The sequence below is a fragment of the Guyanagaster necrorhizus genome (assembly GCF_019112545.1).
Source record: "Guyanagaster necrorhizus MCA 3950 unplaced genomic scaffold BT62scaffold_1, whole genome shotgun sequence".
Lineage (NCBI taxonomy): Eukaryota > Fungi > Basidiomycota > Agaricomycetes > Agaricales > Physalacriaceae > Guyanagaster > Guyanagaster necrorhizus.
In genome coordinates this window covers 1,309,936-1,325,515 of record NW_025064880.1, presented here as the reverse complement: position 1 = coordinate 1,325,515, position 15,580 = coordinate 1,309,936, and the positions used below count along the sequence as shown (strand labels likewise).

The 15,580-nt window shown below is 49.0% G+C and overlaps 5 protein-coding genes across 5 annotated transcripts; 1 reads left to right on the top strand and 4 right to left on the bottom strand.

Moving 5' to 3' along the window:
- Nucleotides 1-26: 26 nt before the first annotated feature.
- On the bottom strand, nt 27-2,553 carry BT62DRAFT_878889 (P-loop containing nucleoside triphosphate hydrolase protein; the record flags this gene model as incomplete). The annotated part of the gene is made up of 12 exons (XM_043182568.1): nt 27-89; nt 141-206; nt 259-447; nt 500-523; nt 581-642; nt 692-843; nt 897-1,152; nt 1,204-1,673; nt 1,726-1,873; nt 1,925-2,006; nt 2,056-2,477; nt 2,523-2,553. The coding sequence occupies 12 exons, from the start codon at nt 2,551-2,553 to the stop codon at nt 27-29; spliced, it is 1,965 nt and encodes a 654-aa protein (XP_043046345.1).
- Nucleotides 2,554-2,955: 402 nt separating this feature from the next.
- Nucleotides 2,956-7,595, bottom strand: BT62DRAFT_958920 (uncharacterized protein). The gene is made up of 9 exons (XM_043188480.1): nt 7,005-7,595; nt 6,002-6,733; nt 5,598-5,945; nt 5,343-5,550; nt 4,313-5,282; nt 4,021-4,259; nt 3,770-3,967; nt 3,189-3,713; nt 2,956-3,134 (listed from the first exon to the last, which is right to left on the bottom strand). The coding sequence occupies exons 1-9, from the start codon at nt 7,499-7,501 to the stop codon at nt 2,979-2,981; spliced, it is 3,873 nt and encodes a 1,290-aa protein (XP_043046344.1). The 5' UTR covers nt 7,502-7,595; the 3' UTR covers nt 2,956-2,978.
- Nucleotides 7,596-8,727: 1,132 nt separating this feature from the next.
- BT62DRAFT_878951 (rab-protein geranylgeranyltransferase) lies at nt 8,728-10,038 on the bottom strand (the record flags this gene model as incomplete). The annotated part of the gene is made up of 7 exons (XM_043182572.1): nt 8,728-8,903; nt 8,957-9,031; nt 9,093-9,176; nt 9,224-9,426; nt 9,465-9,701; nt 9,751-9,878; nt 9,928-10,038. Coding segments are annotated over 7 exons (1,014 nt in total), but the record flags the coding sequence as incomplete, so codon positions are not given.
- A 147-nt stretch (nt 10,039-10,185) lies between these two features.
- BT62DRAFT_915230 (protein prenylyltransferase) lies at nt 10,186-13,476 on the top strand (the record flags this gene model as incomplete). The annotated part of the gene is given in 10 exon segments (XM_043183925.1): nt 10,186-10,761; nt 10,813-11,793; nt 11,846-12,087; nt 12,138-12,216; nt 12,269-12,469; nt 12,522-12,608; nt 12,660-12,845; nt 12,904-12,985; nt 13,036-13,406; nt 13,426-13,476. 10 exon segments carry the CDS (start codon nt 10,186-10,188, stop codon nt 13,474-13,476), a joined length of 2,856 nt encoding a protein of 951 aa, XP_043046342.1.
- A 40-nt stretch (nt 13,477-13,516) lies between these two features.
- Nucleotides 13,517-15,078, bottom strand: BT62DRAFT_958909 (Brix-domain-containing protein). Its single transcript, XM_043188479.1, has 4 exons — nt 14,887-15,078; nt 14,608-14,838; nt 14,012-14,558; nt 13,517-13,961 (listed from the first exon to the last, which is right to left on the bottom strand). Exons 1-4 carry the CDS (start codon nt 15,064-15,066, stop codon nt 13,630-13,632), a joined length of 1,290 nt encoding a protein of 429 aa, XP_043046341.1. The 5' UTR covers nt 15,067-15,078; the 3' UTR covers nt 13,517-13,629.
- Nucleotides 15,079-15,580: the final 502 nt, after the last annotated feature.

Below are 15,580 nucleotides of genomic sequence, written 5' to 3'. Positions count from 1 at the left end.
AGATCTGTATCGACATAATTACTACATTAATCACTAAGAATGGCCTGTACGACGTTGCCAACTCTAAGCTGCTTTAGATCAGTATACGTCTGCGTTGTCATAAATGAGCAATTTTCAGCGAAAGTCCAGATAAAACCGACCTGTCCACATCCAACGAAAATAATAGGTTGCCCGGTAACGTATGTCATCGACAGCGCTGCACCGACCTGCAAATCATGTTTCAGTGCAGGGTTACAGCCCAGAGAGTGAATAAATCACCTTATCATCCACCGTGTCCCACTTGGTGACAAGCATGCCATCAATACCTCTACCCTTTCCCGCTCCACCAGATGCAGACGAGAAATCTTTCAGAGCTCGATCAAACTTCGTTAGCTGGTCCACTGCCTCGTTGCCCACAAGCGCTTCACCAACAAAGATGATTTTGTCTGGGTTGTTGACCGCAACAAGCTAGACGGTGGGTCAGACACCACTTTCGTCACAGCTGGAATTATGCCTATACCTTGGCTAGAGCACGCATGAGAGGCTGATGAGCGACAATGATCAGCTATCATTGTTCTTCATGAATCACGAACTAACATACCTCATTATCCTGCATTCTACCTGCAGTGTCGATCAAAACAACATCGAAGTCGCTATCCTTAGCTGGGTTACAGTCAGCTGCATGTAAACACGTTGGGAGAATTCTCCACACCGTATGTAATAGCTTCCCGTGCTATTCCTGCGGCGTCCTTACCATATCCACGCTCAAAAAGCTCCACTCTGGCCTTGCTATTCGTGGCGCCGTCTACACCTAGCATGCTGAGGTTACGAACGTGTACCCTTAGTTGTTCCACTGCGCCACTCCTGTGATCAATAAATCAGACTACGACACAGCAGCACACAGCAAATATACACACCTGAAGGTATCACAGGCGGCAATCAAGACCCGCAGTCCATTTTGAATCAGCCAAAAACAAACTTTGGATAGGTTCGTGCTTTTACCGACACCATTGACGCCGACGAAAGTAATCGAGTATGGTGCGCGCTGGTGATTAGATGGGACGGGAGCGGTAACCTTGTTACGAATAGAAAGAAGGAGGTCGGTAGATGTTTTAGGTGTTAAGATACGTGTTAAAGACGTTGAAAGCGCAAGGCGAACAGCCGCATTCGTTGCTAGTGATACGCTGGGTAAGCGCAACGGGGTAAGAATTGTCGTTGACTTACTTTGGAAACCACCAACCCTCTTGCCTACCAAGCTCTCTCCAACACCCTCACAGACCTTATCCGCAATTTCCTTGGCAACATTCTTTTTCATCAGATGCTGTTTCATTCCATCGAGGACAGGTTTGAGATCTGCCTCAGTCAACACCTTCGAACCCGTCAGCCGTGCGAACAATGAACCCAAAGCACCCAGTGATCCAGATGTAGCATTCATTTTCTTGTTTTCGGCAGGCTTGAATATATCATCGGTGACGTCGAATTCCCAGTCCTTGACCTCATACATCCCATCTGCTCGGACATGACCTAGAGAGGTTTTATCGACGAGCGCCGCCAGATCAGGCTTTCTGACATCTCCGTCGACAGGCTTGTCTACACTGTAATCAAAGGTATTCATGTCCTGTTCGGTGATCTCTTCATCTCCCCACTTGCGACCTGTCTTCGCTTTGGTGTGTCGCTTGCTAGGAGCCTCAGAACTAGGTCAAGAACGTCAGGTGAATCACGGACAAAAGTTAGAAAAAGATGTACTCGGAGGTCGATAAGCTTGATTGCGCAACTCTGCCCCCACCTCGCCCGCCACGCCTGGCCCCACGGCCCCGTAATCGGTTCCTCAGAGCCTGAACATTGCGAGCAATCTGCTGCTCATCTTGTGGGTTATCTGTCGGCTGAGAAGGGACTGGTTGACAATGTCAGATAACGGTTTGACGAAGATATAGGCTGTATTAACCTGTGCTCGGATCATCCGAGGGTGGGCTTGGTTCTACTGAGACGACAGGTCGGACGGGGGCGCGGCTCCTTGATTTTCGATCCTGTATATCATAATCGGGTCAATGATCATCCAAAAGTAAAGTGACGCACTTTGTCTTCAAGTTCCCTCAACAGCTTGTCGAATACCTGGTCCCATCGTTCAAATACTTTTGAAAAATTCCAGGTCATTGAACCCTCTTTCGTTGACGTCGTCTTAGCATTGACCTTGTGAAGAGACGTTACAAATGTCGCCAAAAACGGTTCGAACATTTTCAGGAAGAGAGTCTTGAGGGCAACCAGAAGTTCATCAACGTATGTCAGTTGGAGGATGCGCTGGTATGCGACAACGAAAATCAGCTCCAGGTCGTTCACAAAGGTCCACTTGACCGCATATCCATCTTTTTCGTACTTTTCATCAGTGGTGCGACCTTCGATGAGAGCTTCACGAATGAGGGAATTGACGGGGGACGCTGAGGACGATGCCAGGTGAGACGCTTCCGGCGTGAAGGACTTTGACCACAATACAATCCCGCCTGTGCAAAGTCAGTAGGGACAAGATATGAGAGAGAACCAAAAACCTCTGTGCGAGATAGAGCAGTGGTCGAGCATAACGGACGAAGGGAACTAGAGAATAAGAACGTCCTGTTCAACAGATATGGAACGAGTAAAGAGGGGGACAACCGCAGTGCCCCGTCAGTTTACACAGTTTCTATATTAGGAAACAAGCAATTTCAAAGCGTAATGATATTCGTGAATACAGCCGAAGTGCAAATAAAATTCAAGAAAACGTAAGAAAAAGAGCGACATGTCTCAAGCCTGACCAGCATTGGACGCAGAACTGCCAGCCGAAGCAGCAGAACCCTGTGTTCTCATTACACTAGGAACCTTTCGTTCAATCATTGCCCGAATCTCTCTCAAATGTTGTATACCCTCATTCGTCGAGGAAGACATCTCTGGGAGCAGACTCAGACGCTTTTCCGTTATACCGAGGCTGCGATAGATCGTGGGCATGACTCTCGGAGCGTAGTCCAACATCATGTTGTCCTGGAAGGGCGCACTGAGTATATGCAGCTGCAACCATCATAAGCACTTACGTCTAGACGTAGGAGTTGCAAGGCTCGGTGCATCCACTGAATAGCAAGTTTGAATGCAGGTTCAGAAGGTGCAGACATATCAATGATGGGGGTAGTCTAAGCAACCGCGGTTAGTTAAAACACCGCCCAATTACAACACTACGAGCTTACTCGGTGGATTATAACAATGATGCAGGTCTGAGACAGCGTAGGAACATCCGGCCGCATAGAGAGGACCGTGTCAATGTTGGTACGAGACAAGAGATTGAGGAGATCTGGCACGGGGGCCGAAGGGGACAAGTGTTCCACGAAATGATTCTCGTATTTGGCCATTTCGTCCGCAGTTACGGGCTTCTCAACTGGAGGAGGAGGCTGCGCAGGGTGGGAGGGCTGAGGTGCCGCAATTCCCTGCCTGTACCATGACGGAAGAGGTGCCTGGGCCGGCTGTGGGTCATGGGGATACCATCCCGCTTGCTGCTGAGGCATGGGACCACCGGAGTGTGCCATGGGCATGCGAGCCTGCATTTGAAGTTGAGGCTGGCCCAAAGCTTGTTGTTGTTGCATAGGCATGCCCATAGGAAGCGATTGTGACGCTGGAGCCTGTGTCGGGGGAGTACCAGCCGGAGGGTGCGAACTCTGGAACTTGACCTGCTCGGATAACAGTCGCACAGTCCGTTCCAACTGGCTAATCGACGTCTGCATCATGGAGATGTTATTGGCTGGTCGCAGCAGATCGACGCGATGAAACATACCTCATGGCTTCGACTGACTTCACTCTGCCACCGAGAGATCTCATTCTTGATATTGTGTATTTCGGGAATGAGAATCTGAGAAACGACCTCTTTCACCTGTCTATCAATAGCGATATTGATATTGGACGCAAGAATCTGTGCGAGTTTATTAGAAAACTCCGGACGAAGTAGCAGGCTTTCCATCTCCGCGGGTAGACGCTACGAAGGAGGCATTAACACTGATCAAGAATGCCAGAAAGAACGAAGCTCACGCGTGAGACAAGGTCCGTCAAGCCCCTTCCGAGTTGATCATTCAAAACAGTTTTCACCTCGTTCCTGGTGATACTTTCAAGAGAAGGAAGAACCGAATTCTGAACCTCGTTTTTGACGGCGACCTCGACGACCCTGGTAGTGTTCCTTGTCAATTCCGTGGAAATCAACTTCAGAATTTTCTCTTGGCGAGCGAAGTCCTCTGCCTGCTCGTGTGCTCGAGCGTCTTCAAATCGTTGCTCTGTAAATTGTATGTCAGATTATTCTTTAGTACCGTCAAAACAAGCCACTCACGCTGCTTGTCCATTTCTTTGTTGAGCGAGCGCGTGATCCTTGTATGCAAGCTGTCCTCCAACTTCTTCATCTCCTTAGTCAGAGCTTGTCCGACGGATACCTCCGTGCTTTCTTTCTCTTTGCCCTTCCCGTTATCGTCCTTGCCACCCCAGGTCACATTCTTCCCCTTCTGACCTTTCCCCTTCGGCTCATGCGTCCGCCCCTCATCCCTCGACACATCAACCTCAACCTCTTCTGACGGCGGTGTCCTCAAGCGGGGAGGCACCGTCGGCTGAGAAGGCGCTTGTCTCGCCTTCTCAGGGGGAGGCTGTGGCGGAGTGATAGGAGGATACTTCGCTGTCGTTGACCCAAGTGCCATATCAAACCATTCTCTACGAATAAGGATCTGGTCAACACCACTTGAATGTACAGAGAACGCTGCCAGCGCCAACTCCCCAGGAGGCACTTTAGCAGCAATGCATGCGGCGTAGGCCTCATCCCCGTTGGGGTCCGCGTCTGCTGTTAAGATGACAAAATGTATGGTCGGTTTCGGTCCAGAAAACTCGACGACCTGCTCGACGTAACCCCTGCCAGACTCATCACCCATGATCACAGGCGAGTCCATGTTCAGCTTGAAAGCGATCATACTTTCACGTCTCGAGTTAGCGATCCAAAGAGTCTGAATCCGTGCGTCGTAGCTAACATGGCCAAACATGTTGAACTCGTCTGGAGCACCAGCACTGTTTACGAATTTGATTGTGGAAAGCACCGCTTTCGTACTGGAAGAAAGGAGTTGGAATACAGTTCCGTTCCTCCTGCCAACGACAATAACACCGTCTGCGTATGTGAGCGAAGAGGGCATATCTTCGCCGCGGATCTTATGGCTGGCATAAGGAACTCTGTCTTTAATATTCCACGTCGTCAGAGTAGAGTCAGTGGAAATGGTAAGAAGCGCGTATTGCATAATATCAAAGTCGAAAGCAACCAATGACTGCGTGGATTAGCGATCAGATATTGCCATTGCAGTTGTGTAGAGAAAGGCTGAACGTACAGAAGACAAACTCATGAGATTCCCGATGTGACGAAGGTCATTGTGAGTCAAGTTAGGACCATGCAATCCGGAAACATTGGCTAAATCAATTAGATAAATTTGGCTATCAGAGGCAACGGCAAGAGTGTCAGGATCTTTGGGATGCCATTTCACAGACTGAAGAGGCTCTGCCTCCGGCAGAGGTGCTACACAGAGCAACAGAGTTCCCCTGTAGTTCTTTAGAACTCGACTAGTTCAAATGATAAGATGACATACGGAACATCGTCTGTGATCACTTCAGGAAGCTCCCAAACGACAAATCCACCGTCAGAGGTGACACCGGCCAAGCGATTTCCGAAGACCGCCATGTCGGAGACGCTTGCGTTTCCAAAGGTAGGCGGAAGCTGAAGTAGAGTTCGATCTCCATTGGAGCGAGAGATCACACGAACACGCCCCCTGCTCATAGCGTAGGCCACCCAGTGCGTAGCGCCAATGGTTGTCCCAGGAAGAAATATGGTCTCCTGCTTGACCAATGCAATCGCCGTTGATTTAACGGAATCCCTTGGAGCCTGGATTTCATCCAAAGGCTGAGAGACATCGAAGATGATAGTCTGCGGCTGAGAACTAGCCGATGATTGTAAGCAAAAACGATAATCGTGGGGTAAATAACATGAACGCACTTCGCGTTCGCGTAGTTCTTGTTTCCTCTACCCTGGCCACGCCTGATGCTACTGCCACGAGGTCCCGGCGAGCTTTCCTTATCTCGTTTGCTGCCACCATTGCTCTGAATGGTACCTTGTTGACTGGCCGGTGATTCACCCATGCGCGCGCGCTGTGCTTGCGTCTTTGGTGGTGAGAGGCGGGGAGAGGGCTCACGGCCTGGAGCGGGTTTTGGAGGAAGGGGTGGCGGTGGAACTCGAGGATCGGCCTGAGACAGCCTTGTATCCGCCGTAGACCTAGGTGTGTAATCACTGCTTGATGGATCGTACAAATCGTAAGCGGAGGTCTGAGGATATGACTGGATATTGGTCATCTGGTCCAAGAGGTTTTCGACAGATCGTCGCTTCGGGTCCGACACTGACGTCCACGAGCTCGATTCTTCACCACCACTTGAAACATTTGCAAGCTGCTGGACCTTTTTCTTAGTAGGGCCTGAAGTCGATGAAAGAACGTCGAAAGGAGAGACAAAGTCGAACATAGTCTTTTGTGGCTCTGCTACTGGCTGCGGTGGTAGCTGCTGAGGTTGGGGTGGAACTGGAGCACGAGGAATATCTGCGGCAAGATCGATAGTATCCTGATACTGTGGGCCGTAAGAACGGTACTCTTCCTGTACCTGATATGGCGGCGATGGTGCGATAGCAGGGTTGGTGGAACTGTGGGGAGATTCAGAATAATTTGGCCTTGGGGCTGTTCTACAAGCAAGATAGAAGGCACTTTAGTAATCCGGAGAGACGAGCGAGCATAAAAGAAGGTCAGATGCATGGCACTGGCTACCACGCAGCTCCCGCGTGTGGATCCCGATCATGACACCAAGGCAGACACAACATACATTATGCAGGGACGTGCTGCACAGCAGTGAATGAATTTTGCAGACGTTGAAGAAGAACAGATAAGATCAACACCGGCAAAATGTCCAGCAAACGCGTCTGACACTAAAAGGCGGCAAGGACATATAATACTCACCCAGACATAAGTTGCTCCAATAGCAATTTTCCCTGCGCCTCTGCACTTGCTGCAGAACCTCCTGATCCCGACCTAGGCTGGGAACCTTCCGGAGGCGTAGGAATCTGCTGGGGCATAGTCGGACCAGGCCCAGCATTCGAATTCCGAGGTGCTGGGTTGCTTGGAGGGCCAGCAAGGAAAGATAATAATGCGTTTTGCCTTTCGGCAAGGGTAGCGTTCGAGTTACTGCTCGCATGCGGGGACGATGGTTCGTCGGACACGGACATCATGGGCGTCGTCGGATTGGAACCGTTACTGCCGTAACTCTCCTGCTGACTGAATGACTGCTGAGATTGCGAAAGGTCAGAAGACGAGGAATTGATGTGTTGAAACAGAGAAGTATCGATATTGGTAGAAGAAATATTGTGCGATAGATGCTGACTGGAGTGATACTGTGGCTGAGGCTGCTGTACAGGTGGGGTCGAGCCGCGAGAAAAAAGGTTGTTACGAGCCTCCATTATCGTCAGAGGTACAGAAAGATGGTCGACAGAGGTCGTGAACGTCGTCGATGGACGACGGGATGGCGAGAGAAAAAGGTGAAATTTCTAGCTCAGCACGCCGGATGCACGAGGCTGATATTCTTCGGGATTTGCCGGAAGCATGGCCTTGAACAATAAAGTCAAAAATCAAGGAAAAAAAGCAAGTCGTTCGGCCACTACTGTATTTGCTATATGATAAGAGAAGGGATAAATACAGGTCGTAGTAAAAGTCGAAACACTAAGGACAGGGTGAAGGAGATAAGAGCTATCTATTGTCTATTGGAGAATTTTAAGCTTCAGTTAAGCTAACGTTCGCCTGTAGCTAGATATCCGTCACTTGAGAATGACAGAAACATAAAGAAGATAACGACAATCGAAGAAAAGGTCGACACGAGTACGCGGTCCGGATACATCGTTCATCACGAGCTAACAACATGTACCACCAGGCTGGTTCGATTCGATTTTGGCACCATAGACAAGCCTACTTACTTGGATGACAGTGCTGAATACAACTTTTTAAGATAGATCCGACCGGGGCGACGCTTGCAATTGACGATTATCCTTGACAAATTCGCATCATAGCATACCTAGTCACGTTGCACCAAATTATGGACAGCCAATTGGAGGCCATGCTACATCTGGATGGCTGAGTCAGCTGGTCAACAATATGTGTAAACAGCCGGCAAGGCATATAAGGAGGAATCTAAACTAGCAGGGGCTCTCCAACAAACTCTCCCACAAACCACAATCGCCACAACCAGCCCTTACAAGCCTTGATTCACAATGTTCACTGTACGCATCTCCTCCTCGTCCAAGTCAATGACTCTTATATCGTTCACAGACTGTTGAGACCCCTGTTTCTCAGAATGGTTGCGGCAGCACCTCTTGCAACTGCGGCGCATCGTTAGTGTTTGTTGTCTTGACGGTGGCATGCCGTTTGATTAATGTCGCCATTTTCTAGCTGCGCCTGCAAGCCCGGCGAGTGCAAGTGTTAAGCGCCTCGTCCGCTGATCGTTATGTCGGGAGGAAATGTTGTACGAATATGTTGAATGATGAATCGTTTTTTCTTTCTTGTAACAAGAATGAACTGGATTGAATACCCTCTAAGCGAGGGCGTCACAAGTTGCCATGAGAACTGAGGGCATTATATTGATGGAATCATCAGCAGTGCACACCTAGCACATAGGAAAATGAATAATGTTATCCTAAACGGCCCAAAGATACGCACCAATCTCCTTATACCTATTACGTCTAGCTGGATCTAGTTCAATTAATTGCTCTAAAAGAGAATGACAATCTCGAACCAGGCGGACAGTGTCCGTCGATGCACCATGTTTTGAGATTAGAAGGCGTTTATAGTGCACGATGGACTCCATGCACCCTACGAATGGGGTTGGCCAAGTACGCTAGGTCAAACAAGGCAGCTTCACGTACATTTGCTGTCAGGTTGTTCGTCCAACAGTTCCTGAATCACGGCAATCTCGTTCTCCAATAGTGTCTGGTTGTCACCTGCCGATGGGACAATTGTGTGGTTAGCCCAAGTACGAAAAAATTATAAATTATATCAAACCTGAGCCTATAAGCCAACGATGGTATAACCAGACGCTTTGGTCATTCGGGTCTGTGAACATAGCGTTTCGTACAAGCTCAAACTCTACGCAAGTGAGGCCAGGGACACGATTTTTTGGACTCATGACCCACCATCTTCTTTGGATTTCGCAGGATCAAGATGGCCGCTGTCCCATAGTGAAATTAGTATCTTGGAGCGTTGATGCCATGCACTAAAGTTGGAAAAATTAGATTCGATCTTTTTGGTGGTGTACGCCAATTCGGAGGTCTCCGGTCGGGGAACGGGCATGCCAGCCAGCACGTATCTCCTGTAATTCCATGCGTGAACTGGAGGGCTATCAGAAAGAGAAAGGCGTATAGGAATAAAAGGAACCTGCAATTGCGAGGATCGGCGTCCAGTATCCGTTCTACAACGAACATCTCTTTATCCCAGTAGGTCTTTTTCCAGCCTTCGGGATCGCCTTCGGTGTCGGTGCCAGGACCATTGGGTACGTGCTCGAGACACCATCGACGATGATTCCAGATCCAGTATACTTTGGGGTGTGCCTTCAGGGCAAGTGTCGTCAAAGAAAGGTCGTCTGAAAGAAATTCATTGATTTCTTGAGGTGTCCTGGCTGCGGCTGAGCCACGGAGTTGACAGGAATGACAGATGCTCACACCTGCTTGCGAATATTCCATTTAGCAGTATAGTCCGGCGATAGTTCCACGCTGTGTAAAATTCTGGATTGATTTGGAGCATTCGAGTTGTCAGATCCAGAGCATCCTTGGACCAATCCTTATTCTTCTTCTGTAAAAAATCAGCTCCCGTTACTCGGCCACGCTGTTTGAAGCCCTACCCGAGTCAATATGTCGTCGTTGAGTGCAAGATAATCCTTGATCTTGGCTTGTTCGTGTGCTTTCCTGGCTTCAAGAGCCTCCTTGCTTTGCCGTACGCGTTTTATTCCGTGCTAGACGATGGAAATGAGATAATATACCGATGAACTTGACGTGTACAGACCATGACTGATAAGGTAAAGGGTAAGGTAACCGTGGGAATTTTGACTTGCCTTGCTCCTTCACTTCGAGATCACAACTCCTGCTCGTCGTCGACTACGATGCCCTCAGTTGCAGAGAAAGGGAACTCGTTGGAGAGCCTTTCCTCTCTCTTTCCGCTGACATTCCCCATCCCAAGTCCAGTTACTCACCCTGGCCTCGTAACTGTAAAGGATCTCCACCGCGAAGAGGACCTCCTCCGTAATCCCCAGTCTTTTCGCGCCTGGTGGTCAGCAATCCATACCGCACGGGATGCATATACGTCTCTAATCAAAACAGAACGGCCCTCAGATCTCCCCGAAGAGCTTGCAGCACTTATTAGGCCTCTGTCGACACCGCTTCGCCGTATATCGTTGCAACGCCTGACGTACCTCTATGAGTCGGCGTTGGTCCAATTTCCTGGCTCATTCAAGATGTGGAAGTCGTATCTGACGATGCGGATGTCGTACGTGCTGGGTAAGCAAATTGTGAAAAAGAGAGCTGGCGGCAAAAAGAAGTTTCCCGAGATGAAGGACGCGCTGGAGGAGGAAAAAGAAGATCTTGAGGAGTGGGAGGAAGGCTTGGACGGAACTGTGGGCTGGGAAGAGTGGAAGTCGCTTGTTGCAACCTTTGAACGCGCTCTTATGTGGTTGCCAAAGGTATGTACGTTCTGACATGGTTTTTCCAAATCTTGAAATTCTTCTATGTAGCTTCCCCGGCTATGGCTCTTGTATTTATCAATATTTTTCCACCCCTCATGTCCCCCAATAATTTCTTATACTCATGCGCGCCATACTTTCGACCGAGCGCTGCGAACACTTCCGCCTTCCCTTCATTTCCGTATCTGGATTCGATATCTCCTCTGGTCGGAGACACGAGGGGGATCAACAATGGTTGTAGTACATCGTCGCTACATTGCCGTTGACCCGAGTGTAACAGAACGCTTTACTTCTCTTCTACTTTCGTCTTCGACATCAGACCCACGTCCTCTCGAAGCTGCAAAGCTTCTTCTTTCGCTGGCACGGAAGGCTTCGCGAGGGGAATACGTCAGCCCCGAAGGGAAGAGCCCATACCAGCTTTTGGGAGATTGGCTGGACGTCGTCGAGAAGTTTTCGGATGATGTAGGCTTGGACATGGATGAGACCGACGTCTCCAATGCAAGCAACGAACAGGCTGATGGCGCAAAGTTGTCGGAGTCCGGTGCGGCTGATGGTCAATCCAAACCCGTTCCAGATCATGACGAAGACGAGGATCCTACGAGCCCGCGCAAACTCAATATCGAGAGGATCATACAGAAAGACGGTCTTAACGTGTACAAGGACCAAGCGGGTCGCTTGTGGACTGGCTTAGCAACATACTGGATTAAGCGTGGAGAATTTGACCGAGCGAAGGATACCTTTGAACAAGGCATCTCATCGGTGCTGACTATTCGCGATTTCACGCAGATCTTCGATGCCTATGCGGAATTCTGCGAGTCCTTAATTTCTGCCATGATGCAGAATCTGGCCGATGAGGAAGACGAAGAAGATGCCGCAGAGACGGAGAAAGAGCTCGATATTAGGATGAAGGATTTTGAGGATTTAATGGATCGACGACCATTCCTTGTGAATGAGGTACTGATACGACGAAATCCCAATGACGTTCAGGAGTGGGAGAAAAGAGTGGCTTTATGGGGGGAGGATGACGAAAAGGTAAATACATCCTGTTTCAACGGATCGTGTGCAATCTCAAGTCCTATATCAGGTTGCTGAAACATACACCAAAGCATTGGAGACTGTTGTGCCTCGAAAGGCGACAGCTAACTTGCATCGGTTATATATCAACTTTGCCAAGTATTACGAGGAGGGCGGCGCAAGTGGAACGGCCGAACCGGACCTTGACAGTGCTCGAAAGATTCTCGAGAAGGGGACTAAAGTGAACTTCAAGGCCGTGGAAGACCTGGCCGAAGTCTGGTGCGAATGGTCAGAGCTGGAGATTCGACACGAGTGCGTTTCATCTTCCATTTAAAGATCAAGCACACCTGACTTGAATACAGAAATTATGATGAAGCTATTCGGGTAATGCAACGTGCAGCGGCTATTCCTAAAAGCACAAGAATAAATTACCATGATCACGTATGTTGGAATCATATAGATTTTTGAAGTGTGCTGACGGTACGAATTGCAGACATTATCAGCACAGACGCGCTTGTTCAAGTCTCTTAAGCTTTGGTCATTTTATGTTGACCTTGAGGAGTCTATAGGCTCGGTGGAATCCGCAAAAGCGGTCTACGATAAGATCCTGGAGCTCAGAATAGCAAATGCCCAAATCATCGTCAATTATGCTGCGTTCTTGGAAGAGAACAAATACTTTGAGGAGAGCTTTAAAGTAAGTCCTCATGCCTCGTCCATGTCCAATGCTCAACCGCCATGTGTAATAGGTCTACGAACGAGGCGTTGAGCTGTTTACTTTTCCCATATCTTTTGAGATATGGAATATATACTTGTCGAAATTCATCAAACGATATGTGAGTTTCCTCGCTGTGCTTTGATTCATGTTACTGATGTTGGTTCTCCAGGGTGGCACGAAAATCGAACGTGCTCGGGATCTTTTCGAGCAAGCTTTAGAGAAATGTCCTCCAAAGTCATGTAAACCACTCTTCCTGATGTATGCTCAGCTGGAAGAAGACCACGGCCTGGCTAAAAGAGCCATGTCTATCTTTGACCGTGCTACTAAAGTCGTTGCCGATGAAGACAAGTTTGAGGTATGCGGGTCGTCCAAGTAATCCGACACCATCGTACTCACTGTTTTACCCCCCACAGATGTTCACTATCTACATCGCCAAAGCCACCGCCAATTACGGGCTTCCGGCCACGCGTCCCATATATGAACGGGCCTTGGAGGGTACGTTTTTCGATGCTCATACCTTATTACTTCGTCTAACCTTTCATCAGTTCTTCCGGATCGACAAACAGCCGAGATATGCCTCCGTTTCGCCGCTCTGGAACGCAAGCTCGGCGAAATTGATCGGGCGCGCGCCATCTATGCGCATGCCTCTCAATTCTGCGACCCCCGCGTCGACCCTCAGTTCTGGACCGAATGGAATAGCTTTGAAATCGAGACAGGATCTGAAGACACTTTCAGGGAGATGTTGCGCATTAAGCGTAGTGTGCAGGCACAATTCAACACTGAGGCGAGTTACTTGGCGGCACAGACTATGGCGGCGAGGCAAGGGACAAGGAAGGACGATGATTTGGAGGACGCAGTGGAGGATGCTATGGCTATGGCTGATAAGCAGGCTGGTTCTGCAAAGGGACCGGCCTTTGTTGCTGCAAAAAAGACAGCCCTGCCTCGTGTGGATGAAGAGACACAGGAAGGTGTTCCAGCACCAGTAGTCAACACCGATGAAATCCATATCTCGGACGATGAAGATTTGTAGGACACGTTATATATCTTATTGTAATTGCCATCCAGCTTTTATCTCCGACTGCTCGAACACAATATATACACCATGTAAGAAAACAAGAACAGGAGAAGACCGTCCTAGATCATCGCTTGCTACGGAACTTTACTTTCTTCTTTGGGGGCTGCCGTTCGCCTTCATTTTCACTGCTTTGTTCTGCCTCTTCTTGTTCGCTTTCTTCGCCCTCACTGATCTCTTCCTCATCATCCCAGTGCCCGGACTCGTCCTCACCCTCATCTCCGTCTAGGACATTATCTTCATTATCCTCGTACTCGTCACCCTTCTCTGCACCTCCGGCTTTCGCCGCCTTCTTCCGTGCTACATTCCTTTCTTGCTCCTCCCTTCGCTCCTTTCGCTGCTTTTCTTTCGCTGCGTGCGCTGCCTTCAGATTAGCCACTTCCTTCTTCGATTTTTTCACTACACAATTCGTTAGACCTAGTTAAACTTTATGCTGAAAGCGAACTCACCGAATTCATGGAATATCACACCACCCTCCTTTCCAGGAACACCTTCTGTAATTTTCACCAACCTCAACTCTAGCCGAGGACCGACCTCGTCGAGTCTCACAGCACGCCTCGATCCCTTTTTGTTATTCTTTCCGACGTAATCGTCTGCAAGGTCAACGGCGTCTTCATCGCCGGCAACACTTTCCGCAGAAGAGGCGCTTTCATAGCCATCAGGTCCTGGTTCACCTCGTCTACGGAGGAGGAAATCTGCGACGTCTTTCTCGTTCCCAAGGTCTAAGAAGCCGTGAGATGCTGAGCCCTTGTTTGGGCCTTCGAGGATACGGCGGACGCGTTTCGATACACCGTAGGCTTTCACAGTTATTATGTAGTGTCTGAAGTCGACAGTACCACGATCAGCGTTGTAAGATACGAGAACGACTCGCCGAGCGGAAGAAAGTGCTATCGTTTTAGGTGAGAGGGGGGGGAAGAGGGATTGGAATGCCTTCATGACCAGAGGCAGATGAGGGGGGGTTGTTGGAGATGGAGAAGGAAATGATGCTAGAACAAGCTACTCAAGTGAGATTTTTGAATCAAGATGCTACAAAGGGGAAGCATACCAAGGGTGGACTAAGGTATTCCATGCCGATACTTCGAGCCTTCTTGGACGTATTCAAAATGTCTTTCATAAGACTATATCTCTCTACTCGAAAGCTAAGAGTCGGGCCAGAGGAAAGACGGATTATCCGCAATGACGGTGCGACGGGGGTCAGGGTGAATGCGAGTAAATGCGTGACTTGAAGTGCAGGAGCCAGAGTCAAGTAATCTTTCAGCTTATTCCTATTTCTCTCCTACATAATGAAGTCAGCTTTGCGCTACGGCAGATTACAACCACTAACCCTCAGACGACTGGCAGTATTAGGTTCCATAACTTTTCGAATATCCCGGACAAGCTGAGCAATGGATGCTCCCACTTGGCCATACTTGATCACAAAAGATTTTGGCACGCCTGTCTGTGAGGAAGCAGAATCGGTGGATCCGCCCTTCAAATGTGTCTTGTTCTTTCTTCGTCGACCCATAGTGTGGAGGAGATGGATAAATTTAGATGATCGTGAAAATTTGGTCAGCACGTGGAGCCCAAAAAGGCAAAGAGTTGGCAGTAAAGAAAATAAGAAAATCGGGGGTACAATAAACTGCAATAAAAGCGGCTTTGTTGTTTGTTACCCAAAAGTTGATCGCGATTTTTTGCACTTTGGCTCCTCATCCAGACTCCCTTCTCAACCGTACAATATTACACATCTAGTATTGCATGAACGTGACCGTGACAAGCTCTCGTACGTAATTCCTACCTTCTTCCTATTGAGGAAAGACATTTTTGCCCGAAGGGGTAGGTACATAAAGACAAATATCACGACTTTTCCTTGCTACTTCCACGACAAGTGAATGTCGAGTCTTCCAGCACGTCCACAACAGTCATCTCGCTCTCCACCAAGACGTCGGACGCCTCCTCCATTTGGTCGGACACATTACACCGGGCCACCTCGTGGTCGAGGACGTGGACGAGGTAGAGGGGGCTGGAAGGACCGGGACGAC

Excerpts from the sequence above, each read along its gene's own strand:
- BT62DRAFT_958920 (XM_043188480.1), bottom strand. The coding sequence starts at position 7,501 with ATGGAGGCTCGTAACAACCTTTTTTCTCGCGGCTCGACCCCACCTGTA. Across the intron at positions 6,734-7,004 it reads TTGGAGCAACTTATGTCTGG|AACAGCCCCAAGGCCAAATT; the intron begins GTGAGTATTATA and ends TCTTGCTTGTAG. Across the intron at positions 3,714-3,769 it reads AAGTCAGTCGAAGCCATGAG|ACGTCGATTAGCCAGTTGGA; the intron begins GTATGTTTCATC and ends TCCATGATGCAG.
- BT62DRAFT_958909 (XM_043188479.1), bottom strand. The coding sequence starts at position 15,066 with ATGGGTCGACGAAGAAAGAACAAGACACATTTGAAGGGCGGATCCACC. Across the intron at positions 14,839-14,886 it reads ATACTGCCAGTCGTCTGAGG|GAGAGAAATAGGAATAAGCT; the intron begins GTTAGTGGTTGT and ends TTCATTATGTAG. Across the intron at positions 14,559-14,607 it reads AATACCTTAGTCCACCCTTG|CTTGTTCTAGCATCATTTCC; the intron begins GTATGCTTCCCC and ends TCACTTGAGTAG.